At 36.7% G+C, this 10438-nt stretch overlaps 1 protein-coding gene across 1 annotated transcript in view; it reads right to left on the minus strand.

Moving 5' to 3' along the window:
- The window catches only part of LOC101301644 (la-related protein 1-like), an 11642-nt gene extending 2396 nt beyond the window's left edge, over nt 1-9246 (minus strand). The window contains exons 1-12 of the mRNA XM_004291678.1: nt 8925-9246; nt 7622-8159; nt 7291-7462; nt 6408-6498; nt 6197-6268; nt 5148-5647; nt 4649-4718; nt 2221-2325; nt 1810-2150; nt 1549-1692; nt 1341-1404; nt 602-738 (exon numbers count right to left, since the gene is read on the minus strand). Of these exons, the coding sequence (XP_004291726.1) occupies nt 602-738; nt 1341-1404; nt 1549-1692; nt 1810-2150; nt 2221-2325; nt 4649-4718; nt 5148-5647; nt 6197-6268; nt 6408-6498; nt 7291-7462; nt 7622-8159; nt 8925-9092 (2402 nt within the window). The 5' untranslated portion in view covers nt 9093-9246. The remainder of the gene's footprint in view (nt 1-601; nt 739-1340; nt 1405-1548; nt 1693-1809; nt 2151-2220; nt 2326-4648; nt 4719-5147; nt 5648-6196; nt 6269-6407; nt 6499-7290; nt 7463-7621; nt 8160-8924) is intronic.
- Between the last annotated feature and the right edge of the window lie 1192 nt (nt 9247-10438).

Here is a 10438-nt window from a genome sequence, read left to right on the forward strand (position 1 = left end):
GGAATTCGGCGGACTCACCGGGGGATGGAAAGTGGTCGGGAAAGCTGCTGGAGTCCGCTGGGATGGAGGCACGCCCTCGCCGGCGCCGTACAGAGGAAAATCCGCACCGTAAAGCAGTGCGGACGTCCGCACCTGAGAATCTCTGTATGTATATATATATATAATCATTTTTAAATAAGGATATTCTTACCTTAGTTAATGTACGGATTTCCTTAATAAACCCACTTTTCGATCACATTTTCTCATCTTAACCATTCAGTATCTAGGTATATATGAGTAGATTATCTCAATAAATGTCACCCAAATTGATAATCGTTAAGGCATTCAAAACTGTGATATAGAGTTAAAAGAACGTACGGTTCAGGATGAACAGATTTGGTTCGTTCATTGATTTAATATATTTTTAACCAAACTAGCTGAAAAATTTGCAGAGATGATCAAGTCATGTATATCTAAATACTGAACGGATATGATGAGAAAATATGATCGGAAAGTAGGTCAAATTAAGGAAATCCGTACCTCAACTAAGGTAAGGAGGTCCTTATTTGAAAATATGAACGGATATATATATATATATATAATATCACTAACCTATAAAATCTAGAAAAGGCACTCTACTCCATAATGATAGCTAGCAGCAGCGTCTTCAAGTGCATATTTCCGAAACTCATTGTACATTGAGCAGTTGAACATGTTTCTTAGGAAATAAGACCAAAATCTATATAAAGTGTTCATTTCCTGCAAGGGAATAACAACAGCACACAATTCACTATGGTGATTTTTATGATATCGAACAGAAGAAATAAAACAAACAAAACAAAAAGGAAAAGAAAAAATGGCAATAGAATTCACCTATAACCAGCTGAAATAAATTTGGTGAATAACAGCAGAGGTTAACCTTTAGTCAATCATATGCAAATGTTATGCAATTAAATTAGACCCGGGGTTTCTTAGACTTCGATTAGCTAGAAACACAAAATTAACCGCACCAATATGAAAGCTTGAGAAGATCCCATACAAACATACGGATACAACAATTACATGGAGATGGGGACTTACATGTCAAATTAGCATACCAATAAAATAATTTGGTTGAAATTTGTCATAATAGAGATCAGAGCAAATATTTATTTTTTTGGTCTGTAGATAAGGGCGAAAATTGATGTGAGATTGATTAATGAATTGATGTGAGATTGATTAAAGAAAGCATTAGGCTTAGGTTATGACTGGCTAATAAAAAAAGTGAGATTTCACCCCTTAAACAGCAAAATATTTTTCTTTTTATTTTACCGATTTAGTATGCAATTAATAAGAGAACATAGATTCAGATAAAACTTCACCTCACTGCAACCGATTCCCGACTTCTTTCTGTCATTTAGGCAACGCTTGTGATACTTAAGGTACCTAAAAGGAAGGGCAACGAGGTCAGCTAACATCTTATGCTCTCTTCTTTCTTTCTTTCTTCTTTCTTCTCCCTATCTCTTAGATCTTCTATATCAATCAAAGATAAGGGTATTCATATTCTATCTCAAAATCATATTCCCTTACTTCTGCTGTTTGAAACCATTTTCTTCTAGAAGCTGATGACTTGGATGCTGAAATGGTGGAAATGACTTTGGCACAGAACCCACTGGTGGACTGCTTCCTGAGAGAACCCCATGGGGAGAACCACTCAACTTGGAAGACCTTGGACTGTAAATTAAATTTATATTTGGATTAGATTGGCAGAACCATAAGAGCTAGTATTCGGGAGGTGCAGTGACAAGAAAAAAATTGAATGAACAAAAGTAACAGACATTTACAACTAACCCATGATTTTCAGGAGGTGTTGAACTAAAGAAAAATCCAACCGAGTTACTTGGTGGACTTTCAGATACGATTCCTAGAGAGTTCCGACCGGTTCCATAATTTCTAAAGTTGCTCGAGAAGAATCGCTGTCTATGGGATGACTGTTGATTCTGGGAGTTTTTGCTTTGCTTCTTTCGGGAATTAGCACTTATAGACTCTTCAATGGCACTGTTGTTCCCAGATATTTCAGAACGCTTCAAATTTGAAAAACCTTTGGAAAAACTTGAAACTCTTGAGCTTGCATCTCTATTTTCGTAACTGGAGTTGTTCTTTTTACGGTTTGATCGCTTGGTTTTCAGTTCCTGCTAATTGCGTTTAAGTTAGGACATTGAAAGAACAGAAACTAACAAACTCCAATGGGGTTCTCTCAACCTGCTCATAGAAATAGAGGCCTTCATTTATAGCAGAAGCAAGCTCATTGGAAATGGTTTTTGATTCCTTATCATCAGTTTTAGATCCTTCACCTACTTTGCAATTCTGCACAGCATACAAAATAATGTCAAGTTATCAGAATGCCAAAGTCATTAAAGTCCTAATCTACAGAGAAGAAACTGAAACTGAAGTTTAGGAACATTACAAGGACCTATGTAAGCAAAGACACAGAGTAGCACAGCTTCTTCTGCATAATTACAGAGTAGACTAGCAGCATAAAAGGAAAATCACTAATATGATCAAGACAGTTTGTAGCCCTTGAATTAGTGTCCAAATTACACAACCTAGTTTCAAAAAGTAAAGAACATCCAGATTCCAGAGTGAGAAAATTACAGCGACATAAGTACATGAGGAAACCATGTTCAGTTTGTATCATTACCTTTTAATACAAAAACAGCAAAAAGTAATTGAATATTTCCTTTTCATAATTGCTAAATCATATAACAACAGAACAAGATGTCCAGTTAATTATAAAGCTCGCAACAAACACACAAAAAAACATGAAGAGTTGGCTATCTGATAGGCTGATAAATTATTGAACTCGAGTAATTCTCTTTGTTCCCGCTAGATTGTGCTGTGGGTAATGATTTGTTGCAATAACTTGGAAATAAGAGTGACTCGGCTCTTTTTCTTTCTTGTTTTTAATATTTTGGGAGTAGTTGTTGTGCCCTTGACACATCCGCCCTGATTGATAATTCAATATACAAGAAGAAGAAAATTGCTCCATCTGTTTGAGTTTTTCTACATGGTATCAGAGCAGGAACTTTGGTGTCTTAATTCTGTTTATCTTTTTAATTCTTCTTGAATTGCATTCCCTTCTTCATTTGCTAAAATGGCTGAAGAAGGTTCTTCAGCTACCAATGTTGATGTTAATCCATTTGGATCAGCAACAAACAACATGTCTGGGAGGGAAAGCTATAATGCAATCCTGATGATCTGCTGAGATTCTTGCAAAGTTTATTTCTTATTTCTCCATCCTATTTTGGAGGAGAAATCTGTTGAAAGGTTCTAGTCTAACCTCAGTATTCTCTGATATTGGAACAAGTCCAAATCGATCGTTTTTATGTTCTGGTTTCTTCTTTCCATCTTGAAAGAGAAATCTGTTGAGAGTTCTTTTGTATAAGACTCTTTATTTCTTGGCCATTGATTTCTTCTTTTTAGTTTGTAAGAGAAATCTGATCCATGGTCATGTTGTGATCTTTTCCATCCTATTTTGGAGGAGAGATTTGTTGTCTGAGGTTCTAATGGGATCTCATCTTTGCCGATGTTGGATTATCAGTATCTATTTCTGATTTCTTCTTTCCTGTGGAAGAGAGATCTATTCAGAGTTCTTTTGCATAAGACTCTTTATCTCTTGACCGTTGATTTCTTCTTTCTAGTTTGGAAGAGAAATCGGATCCATGGTCATGTTCTGATTTTTCCATCCTATGTTGGAGGAAAGATTTGTTGTCCGAGGTTCTAGTGTAATCTGAATCTTTGCCAATGTTGGACTGTCGGTGTCTATCTCAGATTTCTTCTTTCTATTTTGGAAGAGAATCTGTTGTCAATTTTTTTTTCCTCTGGTGTTGGACTTTTTAGTTCTATGGAGGTGAAGAACAAGAATGAACAAACATGGAGGTAAAAAGATTCGTACTTGGTCGAATGTTTTGGCAAGCTTCGCTCAAGTTTCGCCTTGATCTAGCTTGAGGGGGAGTATTGGGAGTATTGAGTTATAGTGCAGATATCTAAGTCACTGCACAGCAAGCCTTGTGCAGTGAGCAGTTGGGTGTTATACTGACAAGGCATGTAGAGCATGAAGTTATTGTTGAACCAGCATGGTGTTTGATAAAGCAAATGTTACTGTTGCAGCAGCATGGCCTAATTAGCAGCATGGCTTCTAATAGGCTTTCTTACTTTATCAATCACTAGAGCATGGCTCAGCAGCATGGTGTAAATGGCTTTGTCCATACTATTTTCAGTCTTAGGTAGGATTCAAATAGTGACTTGAATACTCTATATAAACACAGCAATGTAAATCATCAAAACACAATTCAATATACAAGAAGAAGAAAATTGCTCCATCTGTTTGAGTTTTTCTACAGCCCTTCAAAGAATACACGTATGATCTTAGCCACGGGGGTATAGTTCGGTTATCTTTCACTTGTACATCCAACCACCCACAAGGTTGCATGCCCTATGTCCTCTAAAAAGTTTAATATATTTGTGAGGATTTTAAAGAGTATTTACATTATAAATCAATAGAAGTGACCATGATTTCAACAGAGATATAATGAACAGTAACATATGATTTGTCATGGTAGCGAATTCATTGATTTATGTAGAGAACAACATTTTTGATATATACAATTTTATAGTTTAATGGACTTACCCTGGTAACAATTACAAGTCTCTGGACATCCTGATCAAGGACTACAATCTCATCATCTTCGTCATCAACCCTTCGGGAAAAAATGCCACAAGCACACAATAGTAGCATCAATTATCGACAAACAGAAAAAACAAAAAACAAAACAAAAAAAATCCACAAACAAAAGATAGTGAGCTCAAAATGCATATGACATTGCATGATAACGGAATATATTGCTATTGAAGCAATCCCAGCACCAAACATGTATAAACAGAAGCCTGTAGATAAATATATAGATAAGACCAGAAAGGAAAGAAAACTGAAATAAATGAAGACAACATAGGTGTATTCTTTCAATTAGGTATAAGACCAAAAGGTCGCCATGACTTTAGCAAATCCAAGTCTTAATTTCCCATTAAATTTAACTATAAAACTAAAATTGCCTTGTGACACTAGAGATATAGGAAACTAGACAGATATTTGATAAAGCACATCAAGCACATGCAAAAAAGATGTATACCTTCTACCAGGAGAGATATCATCCTTCTTTACTATTTTCTGCTCGAGCTCTAGCTCTTCATCGAGCATAAATGTGTTTGCGAAATCACTTGACAGACCACCAAGATTCTTCATATCATTATCTGAACGCTCAGTTCCCTCGGATTGGTCAGGGAAGCCTGAACCATGATTTGTTTTAAGATATGTGATCTTGCAATTTGATTTGGCAGTAAACTTTCGAATTTTATCACCATTATTCGAAGTCAAGACTGGTAATTTCCCATCAACTTTAAGACTATCAAGGCAATGTTCGGTATTGGATGGCTCGTCCACCATCAAATTCTTTTCACAAGATGAAACTATAACATTCTTTTCGCAAGTGGTCCTTCCATCACTGGCATCACTATTCTCTAAAACATTTATAGCCCTCTGTTCAAGTTGAGCCTGTTTTGATGTTGATGTTAAGTCTGTAGAAGTTGTGATCCACTTGGTCCACTCAACTCGTCTCCGTATCTTGTTGCCCTAATACAAGACCAAGTCCAAGTACAAGTTAAAAATGAGAACAGATTCAAAGCATTAGTAATTTGAGAAAAGAACTGTCTCCAACTTCAATAATTCATTGCATCTCTCTCCATTTTTCAGAATGAAAGACATCTACTAATTTGACTCACACAAAGGTTCCCAGACTCCTAGTAATTACATAAGCACCCCTTAAACTAGAATAACACCTGCACTTCTATGACAGCTAAACCGTATACGTAACTCCAGCATCCATAATTTATTGCATATCTTTCAACTTTTCTGAATCAAAAGATTTACTAACTTGACTCGCACGAAATATACAAAAACATCCCTTAATTCTAGATTATGAATTTTATTTATAAAAAAACGATTATGACGGAGGCCAGTCAGAGATAAAGTCATCTCATAAAAAGACAACACGTGCAAAGAGGACATACGAAATTATTAAGTCGTCATTCCATACAAAACAATACTTTGTGGCACCATAAAGAATCAGACATTCAATTAAGATCACATCGCATTAAAATAACATAGTGAAAGAAGATTAACCTGCACTTCTACGGTAGCTGAACCCTGCAGTGAGTCAAGAATAAATGCTATGTCTGTACACATTTTCTTAACCTGCAACACAATAGAAACAAGTAGTTTGTTTACAAAATAACAATCTAAATATCCAGGAAAAATATCGACTAGCCTTATGTATCATATATTACTTTGAACCTCTACAACACATACACTATAATATCAAATCAAACCATACCCTTTTAAAGTCAGCAATAGTGGTTATTGGCACCCACCCTTGGTCATCCATCAATGAAATTAGGTACTTGTCATTCTTTAGATTTTCATCACTGTGAAAAGGAGAAACTCATAGTAAATAAATAATAAAAGCGTCTATTGTATAATAAATTGATTAATTGAAAAAAAAAAATGCATTACATTTTATGTCTTGAAACTTTTACACATAAAAGTATAAAACCAATAGATGAAAAAGAAAAGAAAAAGGAAAAAGATATAACTTGTTCAGCCACTCAGCCTCGTTTGAACAATTCCTGTTTTTGAAAAATCTGTATCTATATACTCTATGTTAAGAAAAGAGGGCTTGATCACCGTAACTGATTTTTTATATATTACAGCCCTTATGTTTAAAACTGATTATTCAAGAAAGACAAAATTATCAATCAACAAAAGAATAGAGAAAAGAAAAAGAAGGTAAACATGTCCATCACAAAATCTACCCAATAATTTTCAGCTTTCATTTTGTTATCTCACAGACATACTATATAGGCTCCCTGCTAGTTTTAGAATTAGAGAGAACACCCTCTAGAGTGTTCAATTACTAAAACCCATCTTTCAAAGCAATCAAAAGTTACAAGTCCATATCAAGTAAATAACAGCTAATAAAATTATTTAACGGGAAATTAATATATATTTATACTTATATATAACAGCAAGTTTCTCTAAAATTAATATTGTACTTCAAAATAACAACTGACATGCAAGTTTCTTTTTAATATAACCTACCTAATCAATTCATGTTGCATAGTTTGTTTGGGCAAAAAAGATAACAAGAAGGTTCGACATTATGCGCACAAATATATACGCACACAAAAGAAAGAAAAAGTCATTAAAAGAACACTCACCTAAAATAATACTCTATTTGTTTTATAATGTTGTCCCTTAACGCTACAGGATGTCTCTCCGGGTGTAGTAATGGAGCCCCTGGATTTAATGGATGTGGCATAAAGTGGGGAGGATGAGGTCCCCTAATTGCACCAGTTGGCGGAACAGGAACATAGCACATGGGAACAGGTCCTGTGTAATTACATAGATTAGCGAAGCAGACAGGTAATCAAGCAAACAGCAGAGACTAGTAGATCAACTGGTTTCTCCTCTGTTGGGACTAGTAAATTCAGAGTAGATGACAGACAAAATACTCAAATGAAACACCCAACACTGGCATTATATAGTTACCTGGAATGGCCGGGCCAACCATGAACCCGGGAGCTGGACCAAAAAATTGAGGTCTTAAGAAAGGCCTAGGTCCAACTCCCTGTTGCATAGGAATGTTCTCTCTGGGATTAAATGGCCGTTGCTGATACCAAGCTTGATTCCAATGGACACCAGGCCCACCAGGCTCCTGCATATTGGGTCTTCTGGAAGAAAAATTGACACCATACACATTTGGATTACCTCGCGGTTGAGGCTGAACTGGTTGCACAAAACCTTGCACTGGTGTCTCAGATCCAGATTTTGCTATATGATTTTCAACATCTGCAATGGGTCCATGGTATGGCTGGAAAGCAAAACCAGAAGCAGCAATGTGTGGCGGATGTACCATGGTATGAAAAACAGGTGGAAGTGGTGGTTGATGGTAGGGTAAGGGTACTGGGAAAGGAGGTGCAACATTGGGATTACGTTTAGAGCCAGTCTTTTGATGCTGTGACGGTGAATGCTTGTGCGAAGCATTAGAGTTTCCAGGCCGATTTGTCTTTTGCTGCAATATCAATACCTGATTCACCAAACCAAACATACAAAAGTACAGTCAATGGCAAGATGAACTAAAAATTAGAGCCAGTTATACCTTTGTGTGTGTGTGTGTCTGATTCACATTTAGAATAGGATTGCAGGCCGTGGTATTGGAATGTCTAATACTTTATCCAATTTTGAGGCTATTACCAAAAAACAATAATGTTTTGCATATCAGGCGCATGTTCCAAAAGAAGGTGAAGTTGAACAATCTGTACAATCAGTCTTTAAAAGTGGTATAGTTACTATATGAGATGTCAATCTATAATCCTCATATCCAGAACATCCGACCCCAGAGTTATCTTTTGCGGAGGAGAACTTAAGCCAAAATAGTGCTAACAAAAGTAACCAAGGAGGCAGGACAGAGAGTGTGATTGAAGCTAGGGAGCCAATTCAGTAGTGACCTCTAACATTATTCTGTTCTAGTTCTCTAGGTAACACTATATTGAAGAGTTTGCAAATCTGTGAAGCTGTTACACAAGAGCTTTGTGGACGTAAATTCGAGAAAGTTTCCATGCAACTTACGGATCAGATCATGCAGTTGATTAGGTCTGTCTCTCCACAACCATGCCAATGGAGCGTGGTGTACACAGAAGCACAAATTTAGAATGACGACGATAGTATAATAATATGATGTGGCTGATTTTAATTCCTACTTGTAACCTCTGAGTGTGTTGTGTTGTTTGAACAGAGATCTGTAGACAAGCATGATTAGATTAACAAAGTAGAGAGCGTTAATGTGAGCTACCTGAGGAGCGGGGAGGTCGGGAGTCTTGGACCTATGGGCCTGGGCCTGGGCGTCAGCGAGAGCAGGCCAGGACTCGGCAGCCATGCCATTGACCGGAGCTTCTTCGGCGGTGACAGGAGTCTTCCACGGGGATTTCACATTGAGGTCGTCAGTGTCAGCCATCACCATCGGCGATCTTATTGGTTGGGAGCTTGAGCTGGGGACAGTAGCAGTAGCAGTAGCAGAGATCAGCGCAGAACGCGGGGGTAGGGTTTGGGAGTGTTCATTCGGACATGGTGGTGGTGGTGGTGGTGGTGGGAGCTGCTGTTGCTGTTAGGGTTTTATATTGACAGTTGCCACTGCTGAAAAGGCGTGTGTGTAGCATTTTATATCAGAAGCTACCCCCGCTGACTCGACACTCTTTTCCTTTAGACCCGATGTTGGCTAGCTTCTTACAATTTCTTGCCTTTTTTCTTCCCAATCAAGAATACGCTAAGAAACATCCAAAAAAATTGAAGAAATAAGTTAAAAGATCAAGGTCGTCGGAGGTCTCAAGAGAATAAAACTTATATTTTCCCGCATTTCGAGGACGTCGATTCGTGAGCAATCTTGTACGACTTGTCAAATAGTCAATAATATGCATAGAAATATGCAAGAAAATTGACGAAATAAATTAAGCGATCAATTTCATAGGTATATGGAGGTCTAAAGAAGAACAAAAACATATATTTTTGCGGATTTCAAGAACGCTGATTCGTGCGCGATCTAGTACGTACGACTTGTTAAATTGTCAAGAAAACACATAGAAATATCTTTAAAAATTGATGAAATAAGGTAAGCTATCAATGTCGTTGGTGTATGGAGATCTCAAAAAGAACACAAACGCAATCTTTGAATGTCGCTGGGTTTTCACGGATTTCGAGAAAGTCGATTTGTGCGCAATCTTTGTTTGACTTGTTGAATGACCAACAAAACGCAATGAAACATCCAAGAAAATTGAAGAAATAAGTTAAGATCAAAGACGTTGGCATATAGAGGTCCAAAGAAGAATAAAAACTTGGGTGTTCACGGATTTCAAGGACGTCGATTCATGCGCAAACTTGTACGACTTGTTAAGTTGCCATGAAAACAAAAAGAAATATTCAAGAAAATTGAAGAAATAAGTTGTTTGATCGCGCACGAATAAATTGTCAAGAAACAAGAAAATTGAAGAAATAAGTTAGTGTGTTTGACAGCTAACGTGTAATTAACTGTTTAGACAAATTTTCACTCTAGCGGAATAGTCTAATTTAAACACTATTATATTATTTTTCCTACGGGCTCCGCTATTTCCACACTATCAAATACTTATCACACCCTACAAACAAATATATATGATTATAACCCAATTATACCCTTGGCTAAAATTAAATATTTACTTTTAAAAAATAGATAAGAATTAAAGATACCAAAATCAAATGTGTTCAAGCAACTCACCAATAATTCTTTTTCAATCTTGCCGGCAAAGCACGAGGTTGAAATCCTCTCTCTCTCTC

Source organism: Fragaria vesca, linkage group LG2 (assembly GCF_000184155.1).
Source record: "Fragaria vesca subsp. vesca linkage group LG2, FraVesHawaii_1.0, whole genome shotgun sequence".
In the NCBI taxonomy this organism is placed as follows: Eukaryota; Viridiplantae; Streptophyta; class Magnoliopsida; order Rosales; family Rosaceae; genus Fragaria; species Fragaria vesca.